The sequence below is a fragment of the Nipponia nippon genome, unplaced genomic scaffold (genome assembly GCF_047370975.1).
Source record: "Nipponia nippon isolate SJK-2023a ecotype South Korea unplaced genomic scaffold, ASM4737097v1 scaffold_15, whole genome shotgun sequence".
NCBI lineage: Eukaryota > Metazoa > Chordata > Aves > Pelecaniformes > Threskiornithidae > Nipponia > Nipponia nippon.
The window spans coordinates 8,164,704-8,187,495 of NW_028262331.1; the positions used below are offsets into that span (position 1 = coordinate 8,164,704).

Here is a 22,792-nt window from a genome sequence, read left to right on the forward strand (position 1 = left end):
TAAGTAATGCCAACCCTGTGTAAGTACAGGAAACCTGTCTTCAAACTCCTTCATTAAGGACACAAATGAAATGAAAGACTAATCTGGTTTGTGAGTTGTCTTACTGTCTTAAAAAGTAATTGGCATGATTGTCTCTGACTTTATTCTAAATCTTGCTTCCCAGGTAAAATACCAATACCTAATTTTTGTGGTTTTAGTTTCAGGGCCTGCCTTAGACTGTAGTAATGCTGAGTTTCCTTGGATCTATTGTAGTAACAAGCAGTATTTCACTACAGAAGAAGTTTCTTCTCTTGCCTTTCTGTAGGGGTGGGCTAACAGCACAATTGCACTTGCTGTGCAGCAGAGTGAAGCTGGCTAGTCTTGTCTTGTTACTGTGTGTTAAGCTTGAACAAGTTGAGTATTTGTGGGTTTAGGCTGACTGCCACACAGTTCTAGAGTGGAAAAAAGCAAGTCTTATACACATGCATTCTCTGCATTTGAACTTAAACTGCATGAGTTGAATGGGTTTGGAAAGTGAAATCCTGAGGCTCAAGTGACATGTCGGATGCTATTGCAGTCTTCTGTATACAAATACCAACTTCAGATTACTTTGCCTCAATGTTGCGTTCAGGGAAACTTCTCCAGGTCTGGGCATTATCTTAGCAATTGCTCCAACACCAAAGGTCTCCAACTGACGTTGTGCTAAAATGTGAGTTTGTGTCCTAAGGCTGTTGTTTTGAAGCAGTTGGAGCAACACTGATGAGCTTACTGATGTCAAAGTAGCTCTAGTCCAGTATGGGACCTTTCATACAAAGCTTCAGCCTGGAGTGAGCTTTCAAAGAAGTTCCGCAAATCCCTCAATTAGGGATTTTTTTTCAGGAAACGGACAATCTTGACTGCACCAGTACCAACATTGCTACTTGAATTGATCTTAACTTGTAAATGGTCTCCTTTTCTTGATGGGTGTTAACATACCACTAAGGCTTTTCCACTTCTCTGCCATGAACAAGTACCTCTTTTAGAGGAGTTTTTTTAATTGTTGGTCTCAATTCCAGGTGGATAAACTGGATGCATCAGAGTCTTTGAGAAAGGAAGAGGAGCAAGCTACGGAAACACAACCTATTGTTTATGGTAATGCTTTAGTTCATATGTTGTCAGCAACGCATTTTGTTTCTGAAACAACGTTTCTCTAGTCATGGGTTTTCCCAAGGAAGTCCTTGGAAATGGGAACGTTCTTCATGTGAAATAGAGTCCTAAGGGAATGTGTTCCAAAATACTAGATAAAGTACAACTCTAACGCTGCTGCTGAGATTGGATATGGACTGCAGGATTTAACTCCCTAGCATGAGCTAGGATAATCTTATTGCTAAACATACAGATGTCTCCAGGGAAGTTGCAGGAATTTTGCAGCCTGAACTCTCAGTACCGAGGAGTAAAGATGAAACTGTTCTGTCTTCCAGGTCAGCCCCAGCTCATGTTGACAGCAGGACCCAGCGTTGCAGTTCCTCCACAAGCACCTTTTGGCTATGGCTACACTGCACCTCCGTATGGGCAACCGCAGCCTGGCTTTGGGTACAGCATGTAAGGTGCAGCACAAGTCAGTTTGGAGCTAGCCTATTTTCTTACTGAAACTCCACCGTCCCTCCCCGCTTTAACTCATAACAGGGAAAAGCAAGAGTTCTGCCTCGTGTTCTTGTAACCTTTATTTCATGAAGGACTGTTTTTTCTAGCGCAAACTATTTGAATCACTTACATTAAATCTTTTCCACATTCCATGTCATTTAGACTTTTCTTTAAAAGGGGAATAGTTTAAACAACTTTGTTCAAGTGGGCTTTTGCAGGACTGCTTATTACCATTAAGTCTATTGTGAAGATTCTGATTTGCACTCTATAGTGTTAAACTCTAATATTGAATCTTAAGTTCATTGTATGTGAGCAGCTTACAGTATGTACTGTCTATTCTAAATGCATTTAAGTCTCACTGTATATTCGGAGAAAGCTAAAGCAAAGATACTTGTATTTGACCTTGCGAGACTGCTGACAAGAGACAACACTAATCAGCATATCCTACCCTGGTTGGATTGCATAGCTCTAAAAGAACTTAAAATGCGTACAGACAACCTTGCCTGACTTAAAATGAGTAAAAGTTTTTTCCATAACCTATGCAGGTTTTTCCAGTTATGCATATAGAAAATGCTAGTGTCTTTTTGCTCACTCCATATGTAACAGATGACCTTATGTTGTGCTGTATCCTGTGCTTTTGTGGGACATTCCATTCAGGAACAGAGCACCATGATTCCAATCTGTGTATTTACTAACCCTGCCCTGAGGTTTGTGTATGTTGGATATTGTGGTGTTTTAGATCACTGTTTTGAGTGTACAGAAGAGAGAATTCAAGCATATTGCTGTTCAGTTTTGTTTGTGCAATTTGAAATTACTCGATTTAAAAATAAATTACTGGACTGTGGACATGCTGCATAGTGGTAGCTTCACTTTACTGTCTTCAAAGAGAACCTTCGGACTCGAACCAAGTATTACAGTGCTAGTAGTATGGGGCGTGCAGGTGCGTACATTCAAGGGTATGAGGGGCCATGAGGAGAGCAGCAACGGAGACCGTTAGTGGTGTCTTGCACTGAGGGGGCAATACAAGCAAACATGTAATGCTTTTTCTATAGAAAGATTATACCAGAGAGAAGAAAATAGCACTTTTTGATAGTTGGCTGCATTGTGGTCAACTACAGCATATTTGACCGGATGATACATTAGGATTGTAGTAGGGTGTGTCAGTTAAATTGAGATCATGTTCTAGGTATGTAAGTTGCCTTAAATATATTTAGCTTCAAATAAAATTGACTTAAATGTTTCTCTATGAATACTGTCATATTTGAGTGTACTGAGTATTACAGCACTGGCCATGGTGGTGACAGCTGTAGAAGCTTCTGTCTCTTAACCGGGAGCTGTCCTCAGTGTCAGGTTCCAGCTCTGGGGCTGAATCCCCTTCCTGCTCGCTCTCGGGAACTCCGCAGTTGCGTTGTGTGATCCGGGCAGCCGAGCGCTGCAGCGGTTCCGTGTGTAATGGGGGTGTCAGCACCTGGGGGGGCACAACCTGCCACGGGCTGTAAGCGGCTGTAGCTCTTTGTTCGAGAGTGCGGTGGGGCAAAAGTCTGCAGTGAGTAGTGTCAGTCTTTGAAAGGTATTATGACTAAATAAGAGGTGCAGTATAAGAACGCCTCCATTCTCTGTGTTTATTATGCTTGCTTACGCTTGCATTTCCCTCTGCCGTTCCCTCTGGGTCTGTAAAGTCGACTGATGGAGACAAATCCTTCTGTTCCCTCTTCTATAACAAATTTCACAGGTACTCAACGGGAAGATGGGGCTGAGAGGCTGTTAAAGAAATGCGCTCAACAGCACAGTTCTCACAAAACAGCTTTGTTAGAAAACTGACTGGGAGAAAGTCCACCTCATTAGAAGTGCAGGGGACTTGCCTTTTACAGTGTCAGAGCCGCAGTGGAGCTGCGGGGGTAGAATTTACACATGAGCCATGATCAGCATGATCTGATCTCTGTCCATAACTCCTGTAATCCAGTGCTTCCTTAAACCCAAGAAGACCTCTTAATCCCATGTAAAACAGGATTTAAGTTAGTCCCTGTATGACCACCTGTTTGTGCATAGGGTAACTCCCTATACCTTGGCTAAACTGGCGCTACAGCTGCCCCATCTGTATGGGGCAATTTAACTGCTTCAGCAGTTAATCTTTTCTGAATTAAAGAATGTATCTTTTCAAAAAACCCTCCTGTAAGGCCGAGAGGGGGAACCTGTCATTTTTAGCACATGGGACAAATTAATGTAAACTTTATCAGTATCTATTCAGCCAGTAAACCAGACAAAGCGCAAAATCCTCACTCCATTGCACAAGTCTTAAATATACTGGGTTCCTTCTTGTGGGTAGTAAAATTCTGCCAGCTCTACTTTCCTCCACCCTGCATTTTCTTTCGCACTTCAGAACACACTACAGAAGCTAGAGAAATGGTTTGCAAATTTAAATCTCTTACAAAACCTGGTTATTTTATTTATTCTGGGAGAACACATGGAGAAATCCCAAAAAGTCCCCAAGCTTGGATTTTACCCCTTCAGTACTGCTATGCACCACTGCATTCAGATTTCTTTGGTCCCCAGATTAGAAGAGTTTCAGGTGACCAGAAACTTTATCTATTACATCAGCTGGGCCCGGCCCAATACCAAGGACTGTCTGGGAGCCTGGAGCTATCTGAGTGCGACCCGCGTCCTGGATTAAGCTCACAGTCAGTCCAAGGTGTTTGGCGTCAGCCAGGAGCTGGATCAGAGTCTCTTCGTCGGGAGCTTTGAGGACCACTTTCGGTTGTCCGCAGTACTCCCACTGCTTCAGCAGTTCAGGATTTCTTCTCTGAACTTGCTTGTAGGCAGAAACAGCAGCATGGGAACACTGTGCTGCTACTTTACCCTTTCCCATCTTTAAATCGTTGCGGACAATCAGCACCATCTTGAACTCCCCGGACTCCCCCATGACGTCAGCTTCGCTCCCCAGGTTGTTCGCGGCCGCGGTCGTTCCGGCTCTGGGCTGCCTCAGCAGCCTCCCGCGAATGCCCCATCCCAGGCACACTCCGCACGCGACTCCGGCGATGACGCTGAGGAACCCGGGCTTAGAGAGATAATCCATGACGGTTGTGGAGGCTGGCTACGAAACGGGGGGGAAAGACAGAATTTACTCGAGAATTTTTCAGCTCGTGAGAGCGCACCTGGTAACGTGGAGACAACATTCGTTACAGAAAGAATTCTCCCCTCTTCCTGCGCTGGGGTGTTCCGAGACACCCTGCGTGGCGCACGGTCCCCCGCTTTCCCATCGCAAACACGTCACCGGTGACGCTGCACAACCTACCGCTGACGGGCTGCAACCCAGGAAGCAGAACGAAGGGGGAAAAAAAATCGCAAATTATGTGAAAGTTGCAGCTAAAAATGGTGAGAGAAAGGGTAAAATGGAGGGTTTTTTAAAGTCAATACCCAAAACTCAGTTGAGGGCTGCTTCCCTCAGGGGAGGGAGCGAGGGGCGGTGCGGAGCCGCCTCCAGCTCCACCGAGGGCGGCGGCGGCTGAGGCGGCCACGGCCCCGCCAGGCCCCGCTCACCGGCAACCCCCGGTGGGAGCGACGGCACCGGGCGGGCCGGCACCGGGTCCACCCAACCCTGACGGAAGAAGGAGGCAAAAACCGAGGGCGAAACGAAGCGAGCGGGGCCCCGCGGCCCCAGGGCGGCACCGGCGGCCGTGAGGGGGGAGCCCCCACCCCCCCGCTTACCTGCCACGCGCCCGCCAGACCGCCGCCGCCGCCGCCCCGCCGCCGCCGGAGGTGACGCCACCAGCGCGTGCCGGCGAGGGGCGGGGCGAGGGCGGCGGGCTGACTGCCGGCCCGTGGGAGGGAGGGGTTGGGGGCGCGGCGCGCGGGAAGTGACGCGCGCCGGTGGGCGGGAAGGGGTGGGTTTGGCTCCGCCCTCCACTTCCGGGTTGGCCCGGGCCCAGCGGCAGCCGGCGGCGGGGAGTGTGGTGAGTGTCGGTGCCGCGGGCCGGGCCGGGGCCGGTTGGGGGCCTGTCGGGGGCTGGGCTGCCGCAGGGGCTTCCCCGGCGGACAGGGCTACGCGCCGCCGTCCCCCTCAGCGGCACCTGCCCCGCTCCTCCCATCCCGCCCCCTCAGCACCGACCTCGGGGCCGCTCCCCCCCGCCCCGCTTCCATGGTGAGGGAGCGGGGCCGGAGCGGGCCGCGTCGGTGACGGCGCGGCGAGGCGGGAGGTCCGGCCCCGGGGCGGCGTGGGGAGGCTGTCGGGGGGGTCGGGAGAGCGGCCGGAGGGCGGGGTCGGCGGCGTCCCGGGCCACCGTGACCCAGCGGCGGCCCACGCCGTGTTGTGCAAGCTTGGGGCCGGGAGGGGTGACGGGAGCGGCCCGGCCCGGCCGGGAGAGCTGGCGGGGCGGGGGAGCTGCGTGTGGGTGACGGGGGGGCGACGGTAGACTGAGCGCTGCAAGGGTGAAGGAGGCCGGGAGGGGACGGAGCCGCCCCCAGGCCGCTGGGAGCGCGGGAGGAAGCTCTCGTCGTTCAGGGCGATAGCTGTGCTGCTGCTCATTCATCCCCGTCCCGCTGGAGACCTGCTCGGCTCGGGACGCTGCACGTCACGCCGGACACGGCCCCAGAAACCGTCTGGTAGCATCGCCCTGCTTGGGCCCAAGGGATGGTGCCTGATGACACAGTGAGAAATTCATCCTTCTAGCTGCAAGGAGCCGGGTACCGATGGTCTTTGTCTGCTTCTCCAGTAGAAATGTGATGTGTTTTCCTAGCTGGGTTGCTAACTGCATCCTCAGCGTCGTGCCAGCTGTCCTCCGTCCTAGAGACTGGGACTCGTCTTACGGACTTGGGCAGTTAGGCCTAAATCCATGAAGACTCTTACTGTCTCATATCTCTTGACTGAAGTTAAGCACCTAGCTGCATTTGTCTGGTTTTCAGTTCTCTGCCCAATGTCATCTAGTGATTACAGAAGGTAATAAAGGAGTAAGATTCCTGTTTTGTTCCAGTTTTGCCTCTTAGATGTTTGGCAAGTCATGTCAGGCAAGACCTGAGGGAAGGGGTAATAAGTTTGTTTGATAGTGGCTGTTTATCTGTGTAGTGCCGTGAATCCAGGTTATCCACTTTGAACTGTACGTGTGACATTTCTTCAGGGTTCTCTCCTGCCCTTGTTTTCTCTGTTATGTGCTTACCAACAAGTGGGTATCCTGGTTTAGTTAACGTTAATAATATGGGTTGAGCAGTCTGAGGTGGAGAGTGTGATATGACTCTTCTGTGCCTTGGAGTATATGAATTTTTTTTTGACCAGTGGCTTTTGGTACTGTTTTACTGTTAGGACTTCTGCTCCTGAAAGGTCGTTTCACCCCAGCTCCTGCCAGATAGGTCGACTGCGGGTTCTCATGCTTTATACCATCTTACCTTATGATAGCGTATATAAACTCTTAATGCATTCATTTACCTATTGAAGTGGACTTCATTGTGTCAGTCTATTATTTCTGCAGCATGGGATGGACTTTTCTTTATTCCTTACTGGCCATAAGTGACAGTTGTAATGATTGCTTCATCGCATGTTTTCAGATGAGAGTTTGAAAAAACATGTTTCCAGTTGTGCAATGGGAGGTGAGCACTTCTTATTAATTTGAGCTAAGTTTCTTGTCCTACTTAACAGCTGAAACCAATGGTAGTTGTAATTTCTGTGGGGAAGGATAGGAGGAGACTTAGTAGCTTTTAAGTGGGCGGTAGCAATGAGGACGGTGAGCATACTGGAAGCAAGCCTCTGAGCTGGAATGTCTGCACTATTTCCACCTTAAAGCTTTTTTCTTGTGGTTGTCTGTGAATATCTTTTGAATGTCATAACTGTTTCTGACTACACCTTGTGAATACCTCTCCTTACAATGTTCTGTGTAATTAGTGCATATTTTGAGATCCCCTCTTATTTCTTAACAACCTGGGGTTTTAAAACAAAAAAAATATTGCTCCTGATGTATAGTAAGAGTAGGCCAGTTTTTCCGGTATAATGGTGATGGGAAACATATTATTATCTGAAGGTTAGAACTTTAACTTCTATTACTTGTGGAGAAGTGTGAGTTGGATGGACTTTGCCATTCCATGAGAACAAAGAGCACGGCCTTGAAGCTGTTGCAACACTGAGCTTTTTGTATTCCAGTAGCAGGTTGGAACCATAGTCAAGGGGCAGCACGTTGCTGGTTTTGGTGCTGCGGTGGCCAGGTGGACCCAGGAGACAGTAAGATGTTATGAGCGGGGCAGGCAGTTGTTCAGTGTATTGCAAACGTGTTAAACGAATATTCTCTCTCACAAGGCTCAGAATTAGCCTCTGGGATTCACCTTGTCTGGGCAGTGTATTCTCATTGAATGGCCAAGGCAGCCGTAGCGCAACCTGAATTAGTTCCAGTTAGAGACTGTTAACGTCTATGAAAAGCAGAAGTCGTTGTCTCAGGAGCATGTTTCAGCTACTGTTTTCTATGGGGTTTGTTAGGTACTTGTGTTCATTCCCTTTCATCTCTGCTGTATCTTCTCTTAGAGAAGAAGCGCTCTGGATATAATGGCTGGGCAGGTTCAAGCATCTTCTTGCGGGGAAACTGTCTCCCAGCACTTACAAGATAGGATAAAGGCAGAGGTCCTACCAAATCTGCACTCTCCACCAGCTGCTGGAGGAGTCAGAGGTGGTGATTCTTAAGGCTGCATTTATAATCTTATTTTTCTAACTCTTTGTTCTTTCCTACTCAAATTTTAGCAGGCCTGTTTTGTGCGGGATCTGTTATCACCTTGTGACGATTTCTGTGACCTTTCTTTCCTCTGTGCCTTTTGGAAGCACAGGGAGGCTGATGGGGGAGAGCTTGACTGCCACCTGAAGGCAGACTGCAGCCTGAGGGCTGTGAGACAAACATCTTGGCACATAGTAGGCGCGTGGATTTCTGTATACCCCTCTGGAACTGAGGAGGTGAAAGACGCTGTGTCTGTTTAGTCACCTGAATATTGAGTTATGGTCTTTTTTCCGATGTTGTGTGGCCCCTCTCTCCAAAGCCTTTCTCTCTGCTCATATCAGTCATTCCAAGTCATCCGTTTTGCTGAAAGGGCTGCTTAGGCATACGTGAGGTGCCCTCCCCATGAGGAGCGTTATTGTGGCACTGATCGGTGCTGTGGAGGTACTTGTCACTGAATCCCTGTTTGAGAGAGGCATGAAGTACAGGGTGTTGTAATGCTGTCTCATTCAAAATCTGGATATGGTTGAGCTGGGTGCTTGGGAAACTGAAGTTAGCATAGCAGCACAGCAGTAACACTGAGGAGGTCTCCTGTGATCTCCTCAGGTCACCCTCCCAGCAGCGTATTTCACCCTCTCTGATGACCTTGAAGTGGTTTTCTCGGCAGCTGTTGAGCATCGTCCCAGTCGGCAGAGGAGCGGTCTCCTGCTGTGAGCTGTGATCTGCACCCCCGGCTTGCTGCCTCCTGCCAGCCTCTGGAGCGTAGAACGGATCTGTGATCTGCACTGTAGCATGAGATGCTACACCGATACTGTTCATGTTCCCAGTTATTTCCATTTCCTTTCTTTTATTTAAATTTTTTTTGAAGTTTCAGCAGAAGATCACTGCAAAGACCTGAACAACCTGAATTTTGTCTTTCCTACCATCTTCCATGCCTTTTCATCTATATATTGTGTAATGACTGTACTGTATTATTATAGCACCTGATTCTACTGCTGGATCTACAAGACAGCCATCAATATTCATGTTTCAGCTGAGAAAATCCAGCAGGGAGAATCGTTTAATATATGTGGCCTTAATGACAGGACAGAACTTTTAGTAACCTCAACAGAAAATGCGCAGCATCCCTGAAACCCGTGTTACAGCAATATTAAATCATTCTTTCCTAAAAGGTGTCCCAAAGTCTTTTTGGAAAAGTGGAAATTTTAACTCTAAATTGTAAAGTGACTTTTTTGAAATGGTTTTTCGTGAGGAATTGGAAAATAGGTCTGGTGTACAGAGGCATAACCCACAAAATGGAAACCTGTGGTCTTTAACTGAATTACTTTTCCTTTGAGGGATTAAACTATTTTGGTTAGAAAAACATTTTTAGTATGGGAACAAATGCACTCCTATCAACGTAACCCATTATAGCTAAATCTATGGAGATTTTGAACGTCTTTCAGATGTGTCCTAATTTATTTTAATGGAATGCTTCCCATGAGTGTTAAAGGACGGGAAAAAATCAAGCAGTTACTTTTTCTATTTTCTGTCATCTTTAGGAAAGTTATTAACCTTCAAGTTAGGGACTGTGTCAGTTTTGTATCACATGATGAACAGTATTATCGTACTCTGTAGGGACAGAAGGTTTGGAAGAGCAGTCGCTTTGGTCTTGAATGTCTACAGAGCTGAGGACATAGTTGTCTGTTCCACTGGCTTCAAATACAGAAGAAGTGAAGAGTGAGAGTGGTGCGGAGCTGAAAGGGTATGTAATGTTTCACTTCAAGACTGATCTCATCCTTTACCTAAATGTGTTCGTGTGCCAGGCGGTCTTGGACTTTTGAGGGAGAGTGCTCTCCAAACTGTTAACTTTGCCAAGAAACTTAACTTATTCCCTGTATAAATTGTTGCCTATGTAGAGCATTTGATGACTGAAACAAAACCCTGTTACAGATGTGTAATGCTGTCTATTTTAGTGCAATTACTGATCCACCTGTGAAAGTCTGGTTTTTAATCTTTTGTTCTCTTTGTTGTAATTGAAGAACAGTGATGTAGATAAAGAAGAAGGAATGGTTGCCAGAAAAGTTGAGGAGAAAGGAGCAGGATACGGGCAGGATTGGAGCATGTGGGTTAAAATGCAAGAAATGACAAAAGACTGAAAATGGTGTGTTGCTGAGGTGGCTGGGAGAAAACATCAGCAAAACGGTCTGAGCTATAAATCTAGTTCTAGCAGCTGTGTGACAAGTACCTTTGATGGAGATGAGGGTCAGGGTTCCAGGGTCTCTTTAAGTAAGAAGCGGTAAGAATTCGTGATTCAAACAATGTCTGGGAAAGCAGCGATATCATTAAAATAGTTTAACAGCTTCCTTGTTTTTCCAGCACGTTGGAAAGGAGTCCTCAAAAAAAATCCTCAGTACAGAATGTGAGTCCCCATTCTGCTCCTCCAAGTGAGAGTTGCAAGCACCCAACTGCCTTGTCTTAAACTGTTTCCTTTTACGTAAGCGCACCCAGCACTGGGGTGCTTCAGCAGCCTCCCCAGAGCTTCAGAAAGAAGAGACTTTTGTCCTTTTCTCTGATTACGGAGTGCAGAGATTGCAGTGCCTAATTTTGTTATGTTCTCATGCTCTAATAGCTTGTTATGCTTTGTCTTACTTATGCTGTGAAGTGCCAGTCACAGTTACCACAAGCCCTTTTTGTTGACCAATTTACATTTTGACTAGCAATAATTGTCTTTTTATACTTAATGTTATGAATTGCACTAAAGCTGAATAGTGTATTGTGGGCTATTTGTTCAGCCCTACAAAGAAGTTCTTGTGTGAGCACAGCTCTAACAAATGATCTAAGTGACTCTGATATAAAAACTGTTCAAAGTTGTTTTTCTCACTCTTTTAAATAGTTTATTTTTATGTTTGCTGGTAACTGCTCAATATATTAGGCAAATTTATTTTCAGATATGGACTCTGTGTCTTTTTCAGCATTAATAAGAAGTCAAGTTCTGTTTAGCAGATGGAATTTAATTTCCTGTGGTGGGCTATCATGGATTTGGTGTTGACTTCAGAATGTGGACTCAGTTAATGAAGGGTAACTCCATTTTTGGTCAGTCTCCCACTCCAGTTAATCTCCATGGGGAGACATTAGTACAGGAGTAGTGATTCTAATAGGTGTCAAACAGAGCAACAGATCAGAGAGCTGAGCTTTCTGGATGCACATCCTCCAGTTCCTTATGCTAAGATGCTTTAAGTATAATTAGACTTTGGTAAACCAAGGAGTTTTATCTGAAACCAGTAAGGGTTTGGTTTCTGGATTGCAGCCCGTTCGGACTTGCCATGTGATAAGTATCAAATCTCCTAGTCAACTGTATTCTTAAATAGAAGTTTTTAGAGCTTTTCTGCAGAATTGTTAAACTTTAAGACCTTCTTAACAAGTATTTGCCCCACAGAAGTGCAAGGGGATTATTTATCTGCTTTGCTGTAAATGCTGACTTGCGTGCTTGAGGTAGTGTTATGCAAAGCTAATCCCAGATTAGAGCCTTTCCAAGCAGGCAGGGTAAAACTGGCTCCGTTAGTTGAGTTGGTGAAAGCTGTAATATGTACGTAACATTGCACCTGAGAACCCTAGAGACTGATGATTTTTATGTGCCAGTAAGATGTTTAACGGATTGCAGTGGCATTCAGTTCATGGAGAGGGAGTGTTGTGCACAGCCTAGATTTTAGCATCAAACATGGGGAGCAGTTTGTATCTACAGTAAATTAACTTTCTCAAAATGTAATTAAGCTGAGCAGAGACCAAACCAATTGATTGGGACTTCAATTTTGAAGGCTGGATTTGCACAAGGAAAAAAGATGAATTTCAAAATGAGGAACATGTGGCTTCCACTTCAGTTTTTTTGTTTTGTTTTAATGTTTGTTACATTTAAGCCAACAAAACGTGACTGAAGTTCCCTAAACCAGAACTTTTTTTTTTAGCATGGCTGTGTGCAGAAGGCTCTGAAGGCTTTTGCCTCCTAAGCAGCTTTCTGTGAACATCAGGCTTTCTAACTGTGGATGCCCAATTCCAATATTCCCGTCTGCAATTTGAGCTTTGTGTGTGTAAATGTGTGTGTAACGTGTGTGTGTGAGATATACATATGTATGTGTGTACATAAGCTTATATTGTACATGTATACAAATACATATTTATATATGTATATAAAATAAGATCACCATGAGCAAGTGCAGTCAGTATAAACAAAACACTCCACCATCTACAGGGACTTACCGTCCTAATGAAATTAGGAGATGGCTAAACATTTGATCCTTGTATCACCGTAGCAACTGGCCTGTTATCCTCAATTAAGTACTGGTGTAACTCCCCTGACTTCCAGAGTGTCAGGCTGCTATAAAACTGATCTGAGGAGAGAAATAGGTTCGCATTTCTCTGGTGCTTGACTAGCAGTTCAGAGCAAACCTTTGGTTGCAAGTGACTGGGGAATGATGCTGTAGAGCTCTTACTGCAGCAGGTCAGTCCTCAGTTGTCCTTGGCTGACTGTGGAGCTCTTCAGCATTTTTCAGAAGCAAACTTTTGCAAGGCTGTTTTATTAATTTTCTTGGTGGTTTGGGTATTCTTGGGGCCCAAGTTTCAATGAATAAAAACTGTAACGTGCAAGAGAATAGTTTCTGCTAGATTGTTTAACTAGACAGATTTCTGTTTCTGCTCATTTCATTTCAGGAAGGAGGTGTTGGAGGAGGGACTCCTTCCCGAGACCTTGGTGCTTTTGACTCCTGGGTTTTAAGTAAAACCCCTTTAATAATCACATTCTAGCTAGCAATTTTATCCGTGTTACGAGTAATGCACAAGGCTTGTACCTGGTTAGAAGAACATTGTCTAAAACTGACTTGTGAAATCCTGGAAATATTAAACAAATAGAGTATCTGAAATCTTTTAACATTTTATTTAAAAAATTGGCAAAATTATTGCAGTCTGAATCAAAGGGGCGTTCTCACTCTTGTTTACCAAACCTGAGTTGCTGCTTGGCTCTTAAGCCTAAAATAAATCAAAGGGGAAGTATTTTTTCTGTAAAACTTCAATTTCCTCCACTAGACAGTTTTATATAACCTGTCATTTTAATATTGCACTACTTTTCTTTCCAGCAAAAGCAGCATATCAAAAACTGTAAATCATGTTTGCTTACAGGGAGAAATGTAATGCAAATAAGATGCTTTAGCTTTGTGGGACTCTTTTTCCAAAATAAAATTCCAGAAACTGTTTTAAGATTCAAGAGAGGATTTTTAAAGCAAGGAGTCTGACTGGCTACTTTCTTTGTGTTTGATTGCATAAGAATTGTCAGCTTTTCAATTTTGTTTTGGTTTTTTTAAGGGAAAAAAAAAAGCAGCTCTTGCAACATTCTGATTTATGCTGGCTTCCAATTATTGCACTATTTACTGTCCTGGATAAGGAAACTCACAGCTGTTCTTTTGCACTTTTTAAGGCTGATCTTGCTAGAGAGAGGCTAAACTAGCAGGCAGAATGTACACTTTTCGAAAAAGCTTTCCATCAGAGAGCTCTTTTCCATTGAAGAGTTTACATCTTCTGCTTACAGATATTAGACTGTGCAAAACCTAAGATGCAGTTCTGTATCTTAGTTACCGTATTGAGGGCTATTTTTTTTAGGCTGTGGGGTTTTTGAGGTCTGCTTGCATACTAACTACCTGGAAGCTTGGTGCCAGAATAGATGCTTTCCAATATGAGAATCAAATATTGAGCTCCTTTCTCTCAGGTTTATGTGAAGGTCGGCTGCTTCTGGAGCCCAAACAGTGGGCTGATTAGCAGAAGGGATTCTTTAACAAGCTTTTGTTCGGGAGGGAGTTTTGTCATTTAAGTGAAAAATTTAGATTTACGTAGGTGAAAATGTTTTAATCTTTGTCATTGTGGGAATTGAATCACTTTCTCCTTTTTAATGGTGTAACGCAGGATAACTGTAGTTTGGATTTGGAGAACTGCTGGATGTTTGCCTCTATCCTTGGACTATGGAGTAAATAGAGTCTTCGTAACCAGACATGGAAACATTATGTTTTTTGGTTTTATTCTGCTATTAGATCCCCATACGTGACTGATTTATGAAATGGCAGAGAATGGAACAGATTGTGACCAGAGACGCATAGGAATGATCAAAGAACAGCACAATGGAAACTTTACAGGTAGGTGGAAAACAACTTAATGTTCTCAGCTGGTCAGCTTGGTGTGTAAAATGGCCAGCACAGCACTCAAAAGGAATTTATGTTGGTGCACTTTATGCCCAGGTAGTGCAAAGGGCCTCAGTGCCTGAATCCATCTTGGAAACTTCAGTCATCTCTAAATCTGAAGTCTTGAAGATTTATGTAGTGTAAAGCCACAGAATTGTTTTATGTTGTGTATTTCCATTCAGTTTTCTCTTATAGTCTTTTCTCCCTCCAGAGTTCTTATTCTGTAGTTCATATGCGTGTGAGCCCTGTAAAGCTGACTTGGGTACCAACAGGGGCTGCAACAGGACTGAGCTAAAAAACTCATGGCAAACATGTGGCTGTAGAAGTCAGGCTATACAGCCCCACCCTTTGGCACTGAAAAGTTAGTATTTGGTAATAAAAATCTGTTTTACTCTGGGAGAAATCCAGTTATTAGTCTCCCAATTTTTAGCTTTTCTGTTGACATTTAGCTTCACTATAATTTATCAGTTTCAATGATAAATTGCTAACAAAACAGTTAACTACTTCATCTCCTGCCTTGCCTCTGGTTTTCCTACTGGTATGTCTGGTGTGGGTTTGTGTTAATGTTCAGGACTCATGAAAAATAACCTGAGAATGTTTCGTGAAGAGCCTTGTGTCACTGAATTATCTGTGCTGTGTAGTACAGCATAGAAATGATAATCATTTTAGTTTTGTTTCCTGTCAGCTTTGAGTGTGCCAGTTCCATATTTAATTAAGTTTTGTAACCAAGTGATTTCTCAAGCTGTATGCAGTCTTACACCATTGTCTTTTATGACCTTTACTAAAAACAAAGTCATAAAAAACAAGGTTGAAGCATTTTTATTAGACATATTAAGTGAAAAAATAGAGAATAGAAATTCTTGATGCAATGAATGCAGCAAGATTTAAAGAGGAACTGTATGTGTGTATGTATGGAACAAATCAAAGCCTTTTACGTAAAGGCTTAAATCATTCTGAACTCTGAGGGAATGTGGATGTTATCCAGTATTTGCTGTTGTAGGATTTCTGTTAGTTCATCTGAAGCAGCTGATGCTTACAGCTAAAGAACAGAAAATTAAATGGGCTATGTGACTAATGAGGTATGCAATTTCTGTGTAAATATTAGCGTGCGATAAGGCAGCATGTTTCAATTACATGAAATAATACATCTTGAGTTACAATGTGCTGGGGATTCAGAGTAGATTAATATTTTAAACACAACAGCTTTTTACAAATTTATAATTATTATTGCAGTGCTTTAAATGTATACAAAACAGAATATATATGTTTTGACTGTGTAGTAAGTGATGTTTAAACAAGTTTGGTGCCTGTTTGGATACAAGAGTTATTTTTGTTTATTTTTTCAATTGTTTTGTGATATATTTTGCTCTTATTTCAGAATTCATTTTCTTTAAAAGTTTAAAAAATTATTACCGCTCATTAGCTTGACAACCTTTGAACAAGCCATTCTCATCCAAAAAATAGCTAGGTTTTTTATTAACCTTGACTGTATTATGAGCGCAAAATAACACATTTATTAGAAGAACCTTTCTTCTATACTTTTATGGTACTGTACAGTGACTGGTGTTACAGTAGTGGTGAGCTCTGCATTATAACCAAATGGATGCAGTTACGGCCGCAAGCTGCGCCAGAGGAGGATTAGGTTGGATATTAGGAAAAACTTCTTCACCTAAAGGGCAGTCAGGCCCTGGCACAGGCTGCCCAGGAAAGTGGTTGAGTCCCCATCCCTGGAGGTATTTAAAAGACACGTAGACGTGGTGCTTGAGGACGTGGTTTAGTGGTGGCCTTGGCAGTGCTGGGTTAACGGTTGGAGTCGATGATCTTAAGGGTCTTTTCCAACCTTAATGATTCTATGAAAAGCAACCAAATGCCTAGCGTCAGCCCGGCAAAGGACTGCGGTACAAAAGCAGGCCCTTTTCATGGGAGCAGTTCCTATCTGCTGGGCTCGCTTTGGAGCAGCTGAACAGCGTGGCAAGGCTTACCACGGCCTGAGGATCCGCACTGGGATAGTAGGTGCTGTTATCCAGTTACACCGTGACTGAAGTGTATAAAGAGCGTGTGTAATTCAATCTAGTTCGATTGGAGAAGTCTGAGAATAGCTTTGGAAGAGAACCAAATTCGAAAGTTCAAAGTGAAATGTGGTCTCTGTAGTGGATGATAGAGTCGCATTTGACCTAATGTATTAGTTGGTTTGTAACTAGTAGTGCAGCGCCTTGCATGAAGGCTAATAGATGTGGCAGACTTTTTGCACCCTGGGCCAGTTAGATTCTTGAATGGTTGTCAGCTACATGGAGGAAAAAAGCCACCTTATTTCCTTTGCTGGAGGTCACCTGATTTCTGGTGCCCTTAGAGCAAATGCTTTGCGATGAGTGGAAAAGATGACTGGGAGCCCACATTAACTTCTGAACAAAGTAAAAAAAAAAAAAAAATTCAGTATATTTTTGGGTGGGGTGGAATCTGAACTGTCAGCCTGTGCTTTTACATTTCTGTTGCTTTTCATTTGCAGATTCCTCTTTGTTGAGTGAACGGAAGCGAAGGGACCGGGAAGAGAGGTTGAATATTGTACTGTGGAGAAAACCGCTTGTTACCTTGCAGTATTTTTTCCTGGAAACTCTAATAAACTTGAAGGAATGGACCATAAAGTAAAGATCATTTCTTTAACTTCTACTAAGCATTCTGGGGAAACCTATGCTTTGATTCAGTAGGTCATTCTGACATCTCGCTTTCCCTGATGATTCTCAACTTTACAATTTTTCTTTCAGAAAACGTATTTATTTTTGTACCTTAAAGGTGGCTACTGGAACATACCGCACTTCTAGCTCTGTACTCAGACCTTCTGCCTAAATTACATAAGTGTAAATACAGTCAGGTGTCAATGGAAGAAAATTGCCAACTTCCTTTCTGAAGAGTTGAATATTCCAATGTGAAGGAGTGGGACGTGGTTTGGGATCCTTAAGGAAGAGAGATTGTACTTATGACTGCGGTGTTAAGTACTGATCTATTAATGTATGTGTTAGTATCACTGAATGATCTTCAAATAGCTCAGCTAGGGCAGGGTTCAGGATTACGTGGAACTTGCAGTGATGTTTATGGTGCTGCGAAGAGGACTTTGCTTGTAAGCTACGTGGTCCCTTTCACAGCAGGAAATTATTTAGTAAAGCACTTTCCCTAAGCATTATTTACACACTGGATAAAATGGGCTTTTATTCCAGTTAGAAAATTTGTGAGTAGCAGTCCTAGCATCTCCTGCTAATGCTGAAATGCATAGCTCTTTCTTAAGGCACTAGGCTTGAGAGGGTTTGGAGTGCCAAAAGGCAAACATGAGTAAAATTGGTAACTGAAAAAAGCTAAGAGCAGCAGCCATCCCAGTGTTTGTGTTGGTAACTGGAATCTCTTGTGTTTGGGATTGAGTTTACGATCATTTTCCCAGTCAGAAGGTAGGATCTGATATCACCTTGGGTGATCCTGGCTGTTGGACTGCACCTTTGCGGAGTGAGCTGAGATTGGTGATAATGGGTGATGTTCAGTGCCCCTTCTGGGCTAAGTTCAAGGTGCTGACACATAAGATCCATTGAGAGAACCTTCTGTTTTCCATTTGGATCTGCTGAAATGATTGGTATGAAAAATACCAGGTTTATGTAGTGTAGTCTTAATCCCCTTTTACACATGCCCCCCCCCCCCAACCTAACCCTGAAACCTACTTATTTTACTATGTACATTCTTTTAACTATCACTGGGAATTGTTTCTTTGAGAACTGTTTTATCAGGTCTTACATTAGCCATTTCTGACAACCTCCAAGCATTTAAAACCAGCAGAAATAGCATTTGAGGTTTTATTTTAAGCTATTACCTGGCTTCCTAGACATCAAATTCCATTACAGATAGCACTTGCATCCTCTGTTGTGCAGCACATCTATGTTGTCATGACAATATCTTTACAGAAAATAACACTATTATAAGCTATTGAGACCTCAGATTGACTCTTAATGATATCCTGTGTTCCACTTGAGTAAATTGTGATTTAAATGATGACAATCACTTGAAAATCCAATTCTCATACTAATATAAACAGCACAAATTATTTTAAAATTAAAAGAAAGTTAGAGTGACTTTTTTCAGCATGCTTAATGTGAAACATTTGTGACTGTTTTCCTGTATTACACGTCTCATTTCTCTCTTTTTCTATCTGTGTAAATAGATAAGTTATGTTCATAGTTTGCTATTTCATGTCTGAGATTTTTAAGTGATGCTGGCACTTGCTTTTTTATATCATTAGGTGATAGTATAATAGTGTTTCCGAGAAAATGATAAATGTATGTGCTAATCTACTGTGTGTGGCCACATACACATCAAGCAGAATGTGTATGTGAAACTAAACAGGCTCAAAAATAATTTAGTATCAAATTACATAGGAAAACACTTTTCTCCCCTTATTGTAGTAGCTTCCTAACGCTTTATAGTTAGCTCAAATGTATTTATTAAACTTTGAGCTGCTACAAGATGTATTTCAATAGATCAGGGGAACCAAAATAGCGTAAAGATTTGTTCCTCTTACTGTCACCGTGGTTCTGCCCACCAGCACCCAGTTTGAAATTAGCACTGCTGTATCCCACCCACGGCTCATCCCTCGCCCCGGGCCAGTGCCCTGCCTGCTTTGCGCTTTGCTTAACCTGCTGGCCCTGCGTTTGAGACTCTCGTGGCTGCAGCAGCTGAATGCTTGTTTTCAGATCGCGTTTGCTTTCAGACAGTTACTTTGTTTTGCTTTATTTAAAAAAAAATATGCATGGCTGAACTTTGATCTCACTTGACAGTGAAGTAGAGATTTTTCCGTAAAGAATAAAGGCTCCCCAGATATTTTCTTGGGAGGTTTATGCTTTTATAATAGCAAACTTTTCAGCTGCCGTTGTCCCCACTGACTACATCCACGCAGACAGGGATAACTGAGTTACTGTGAAATGCATTGTAAATGATGAAAAACCCTAATTGCCATTTGTCTTTTAAGATTGTGGCATCGGCGAAGTATCTTGGTGTCTTTTTTACTGACGCTTGCAGTGCTTACAGCTACGTATTACATCGAAGGAACACATCAACAGGTATGAGGTTTTCAAGTTACTTGCCTTAGTGACTAACAAATTCCTGTCCTTGTGCTAAAGTAGATGTACTGGGAATTGAATGGGGTCTTCATGAAATTGTAATGTGTTTTTTGAACTCCTACTCACCAAGGATATTTGTTTCTCATGTCATGACTCCACTCCGTGGTGTGTGGATGAGTTGCGTTTTAGAGATTTGGAACGATCAGCTGTATCATTTGATCTATTCTGTTGCATCTGTAGGTGTTCCCCTTCTCATCCCTTCCTGAATAAGCCCACCTCTGATGCTGCAGCACTCCTTCACATCTGCTGTTAACAAGCTTTTAATAGCGGTGTGAGCTCTTGAGGTAAAATGCTAAACTGGGTCATGATAGAACTTTGTGGTTCCCAAAAAATGTTTCTTCTTCTGCTATGGAAGGGTCTCCTGACCCCTATCCCATGCTAGGATAGGCATATATCTAGACGTGAAAAGGTTTCATGGTTCAAATCTGTTTCTGCGATGCTTCTTATACACCCATTGTTGTAAAACGGTTGTTCTAAAACCTTTTTTGTGCCTTGGAGTACATGAAGACTGATGCTTTTGCATCACTTGCTGTGTAAGCCATTGCTTAAGCATAAGGGGATGGTGTTGTCTACACCTTTCCCCTCCCCATTTCTCCTTGAGTACCTTCCCTGGGGGCAGCCAGCCCTTTTGAACCCTGCAGAGCATTTCCTTGTGCAAGTGAATCATCTTACCGCTCTGACTCTGAAATCAGCAGGCTCCCACTTTCAGAGAACTTGCTTACATCCATACTGCTATGGTGTGTCACTGGCTGCCCGAGGGACCTGCAGGTCGGGAACGGGAGTCCTGGCTTCCCAGGACGGGTCTTGAAATGCAGTGAAATGAGTTGCTTCAGCTCATCGCATTCTCGCTCACTCAATCCCATGCTTGAGACCTGAGCGCTTACATGCAGAGCAAGTTGGTGGATGGTAAATCGGTGGCCCGATCCTGATGGACAAATACCTGCTTCATTAAAAACTGCCCTGGTTGGTGACCTTGTCAGCCTAAGGCCAGAGCATGATGCACTCAGCATTTGCCACTAGATGGCTCTTGCAAACTGGTGTTGAGGCGCATGGCCCCCGAGCTGCCTGCTGGGCCTGCAAGAGGTTTCCTTGAGCCTGCTGGGAACAAACCTGTGCCTCTGGGACTGGCGAGGGGAGTGGGACCTGCAGGGTCCTGCCAGTGCTTGGAGCTCTCCGTTCTGCGGGGTCCGTTGTGTGTGCCGGCAGGTATCTGTCCATCCCCCTGGCTCCAGAGCTCCTTCCCTAAGGTCCGTGTCTTGCTAGTGTCGCTATTTATCTCTGTACCATCAATATATACTTGAATATGAGCCACTTTCTTCCGAAAGCATACTCAGAATAGTGAAGTATATTCATGATCTTTCACTTGCCATTTTCAGGACTTTTTTATACCCTGGCAGGTTGAAGCCTGCTTAAGACTGGTAAACTTCATCTTGGTGCTGCTGGTCCATGGATGGCATAAAATGGCACCTCTTCTTGGGGCTGTGGTACTGCCAAGGTGATGGCCTGGCTCATCCTCTTAGTATTGCTCTCAGGGCAGAGAGAGGGAGATACTGCTTCCCGTTTCTCCGGTGTACCCAACTGGACTTTTTATGTCCAGAATTTGCTGTGACTTTCTCATATCCCCTCACTGATGTGTGCAACACAACCAACACTTTAATCTTTTCTTAAAAGCAACAAACCCGGTTACTCACTGGTCCAAGATAAAACATTCAGCAGACTAACGGAGAGTGCAGCTAATTCTATTCCTTTATTTAATCTGTTCAGGCAATTCCCTGAGCTGTGCTTGCTGCTTGGGCTCCAGTAGATGCTGTCTGGGGCTTGCTGCTCAGACCTAGTATGCCTGTTCTGGGTTTCAACCCCCTACTAGTGAACCTGAATTTTTTATCTGTCTCCTTGGAAACTTGCTGATTCTTAGGCACGTGGGCTTTTCTTTTGAAAGTGTGCTATTTTCTGTACGTGTCTGTGCTATAATTGAAATAAATTGCAAGTAGAAGTATCTAGGATTCTATTTCAGTTATTGTAATCCAGATAACTATCCATGTTAGTTTGTAGCTTTAACTTTCTCCCCCAGGAGGTATCATCATTCTTTTTTTTTTTTTTTCTCTTTTGTGACTTTTCTCTTTCAGTATGTGCGGTATATGGAGAAAAAGTTCTTCTGGTGTGCCTACTGGGTAGGATTAGGCATTCTGTCCTCCGTTGGACTTGGAACGGGTCTCCACACCTTTCTGCTCTATTTGGTAAGGATATTTCCGTACCATGTTCTTTCTGAATCAAGTACTTTAATTGTTGCGTATTTTTACATATGTGAATAAAGAATATTCCGTAAGTCCTAAACATTAAGTACTCCTGAGGGAAAAGAAATACTTTGTGTAATGCTCCTGAGCTCTAGTGAATGCTATTCATATTCTATCCTGTATAACCTTGTTTTGTAGTTTGTATGCTGTATGTTTGTTGAACTGTAGATACTAGCTTGCTGTTAATCCTCATTTGAAACAAGTCAAAATCTGCACGCTCTATCCTCTAATTTCCTAATTTAAATGAAACATTTTCTAGTGCGTGCAGCTCAAATGTTTCCATTTAAAATTTTTCAGCATATTCTCTTTTTTAGTAGCTTAAAATGATCATTTTTCTAGCTGAAACCACTGAAATAGGCAGCTATTTTAAAGTTCGGTCTGTATTAAATTCTGCATTGAAAAGAATAGCAAGAAAAATATTTGTCTACAAAGGTAAAATAATATCTGTTCTGAAAATTTGTGTGATGTTGTTTATCTCAACTTAGCTAGGAAAGCTAGGGAAATGTTTGGGTGTGTTTTGCTTTCGGCCATTGGATTAGTTCCTTAATGTTTATGAAACCACTGTCCTGGATTTAAGAAAAGGATTCATGGCCACAAAATAATTAAAACCAGTTTGTGCAACAAATGTCATCTTGTATTTGGAACAATTACAGATGTTTACTTTCAGAACTGCTTTAATCATTAACAATAACACACAAAACACTACAAGAAACAAGAAACTCGTGCTTTTCCACACAGCAGGGCAATGCCTGTTAGATCGAACGGCGTCTGTATGGGCTGCGTTAGCAGCACTCTTAGACGTACTCTTAGCGTAACTTCCCTCCTAAAGACTGTGGAGGCAGAAAGTAGAGGAGAAAGGAAAC

General features: G+C 43.4%; 3 protein-coding genes across 12 annotated transcripts in view; 2 read left to right on the forward strand and 1 right to left on the reverse strand.

Annotated features, from left to right (window-relative positions):
* The window catches only part of CLTC (clathrin heavy chain), a 34,033-nt gene extending 31,578 nt beyond the window's left edge, over nucleotides 1-2,455 (forward strand). For both annotated transcript variants that reach the window (XM_087751502.1, XM_087751503.1), the window contains 2 exons: nucleotides 1,035-1,110; nucleotides 1,440-2,455. In XM_087751502.1, the coding sequence (XP_087607628.1) occupies nucleotides 1,035-1,110; nucleotides 1,440-1,564 (201 nt within the window). In that variant the 3' untranslated portion in view covers nucleotides 1,565-2,455. The remainder of the gene's footprint in view (nucleotides 1-1,034; nucleotides 1,111-1,439) is intronic.
* A 1,568-nt stretch (nucleotides 2,456-4,023) lies between these two features.
* PTRH2 (peptidyl-tRNA hydrolase 2) lies at nucleotides 4,024-5,440 on the reverse strand. Of its 3 annotated transcripts, none has more exons than XM_087751520.1 (2): nucleotides 5,308-5,440; nucleotides 4,024-4,693 (listed from the first exon to the last, which is right to left on the reverse strand). In XM_087751520.1, exon 2 carries the CDS (start codon nucleotides 4,673-4,675, stop codon nucleotides 4,157-4,159), a length of 519 nt encoding a protein of 172 aa, XP_087607646.1. In that variant the 5' UTR covers nucleotides 4,676-4,693; nucleotides 5,308-5,440; the 3' UTR covers nucleotides 4,024-4,156. The 3 variants fall into 3 exon arrangements, with proteins under 3 accessions (XP_087607646.1, XP_087607648.1, XP_087607647.1); XM_087751522.1 differs by having other exon boundaries at nucleotides 4,024-4,754; nucleotides 5,308-5,435; XM_087751521.1 differs by having other exon boundaries at nucleotides 4,024-4,904; nucleotides 5,308-5,380.
* Nucleotides 5,441-5,459: 19 nt separating this feature from the next.
* Nucleotides 5,460-22,792, forward strand: part of VMP1 (vacuole membrane protein 1) — a 71,773-nt gene continuing 54,440 nt past the window's right edge. For 2 of the 7 annotated variants that reach the window (XR_015703421.1, XM_087751518.1), the window contains exons 1-6: nucleotides 5,576-6,282; nucleotides 9,900-10,026; nucleotides 14,336-14,437; nucleotides 16,989-17,124; nucleotides 19,485-19,575; nucleotides 21,762-21,872. Coding sequence is in view for 6 of the 7 variants with exons in the window: in XM_087751518.1 (XP_087607644.1) it covers nucleotides 14,362-14,437; nucleotides 16,989-17,124; nucleotides 19,485-19,575; nucleotides 21,762-21,872 (414 nt within the window). In the remaining variant the exon portion in view is untranslated. Of the gene's footprint in view, nucleotides 5,553-5,573; nucleotides 6,283-9,217; nucleotides 9,237-9,899; nucleotides 10,027-14,335; nucleotides 14,438-16,988; nucleotides 17,125-19,484; nucleotides 19,576-19,815; nucleotides 19,920-21,761; nucleotides 21,873-22,792 lie in introns of those variants that run through there. The other 5 variants (XM_087751514.1, XM_087751516.1, XM_087751513.1 and 2 more) reach the window with 5 other exon arrangements.

Coding starts and splice junctions, on each gene's coding strand:
- PTRH2 (XM_087751520.1), bottom strand. CDS start 4,675: ATGGATTATCTCTCTAAGCCCGGGTTCCTCAGCGTCATCGCCGGAGTC.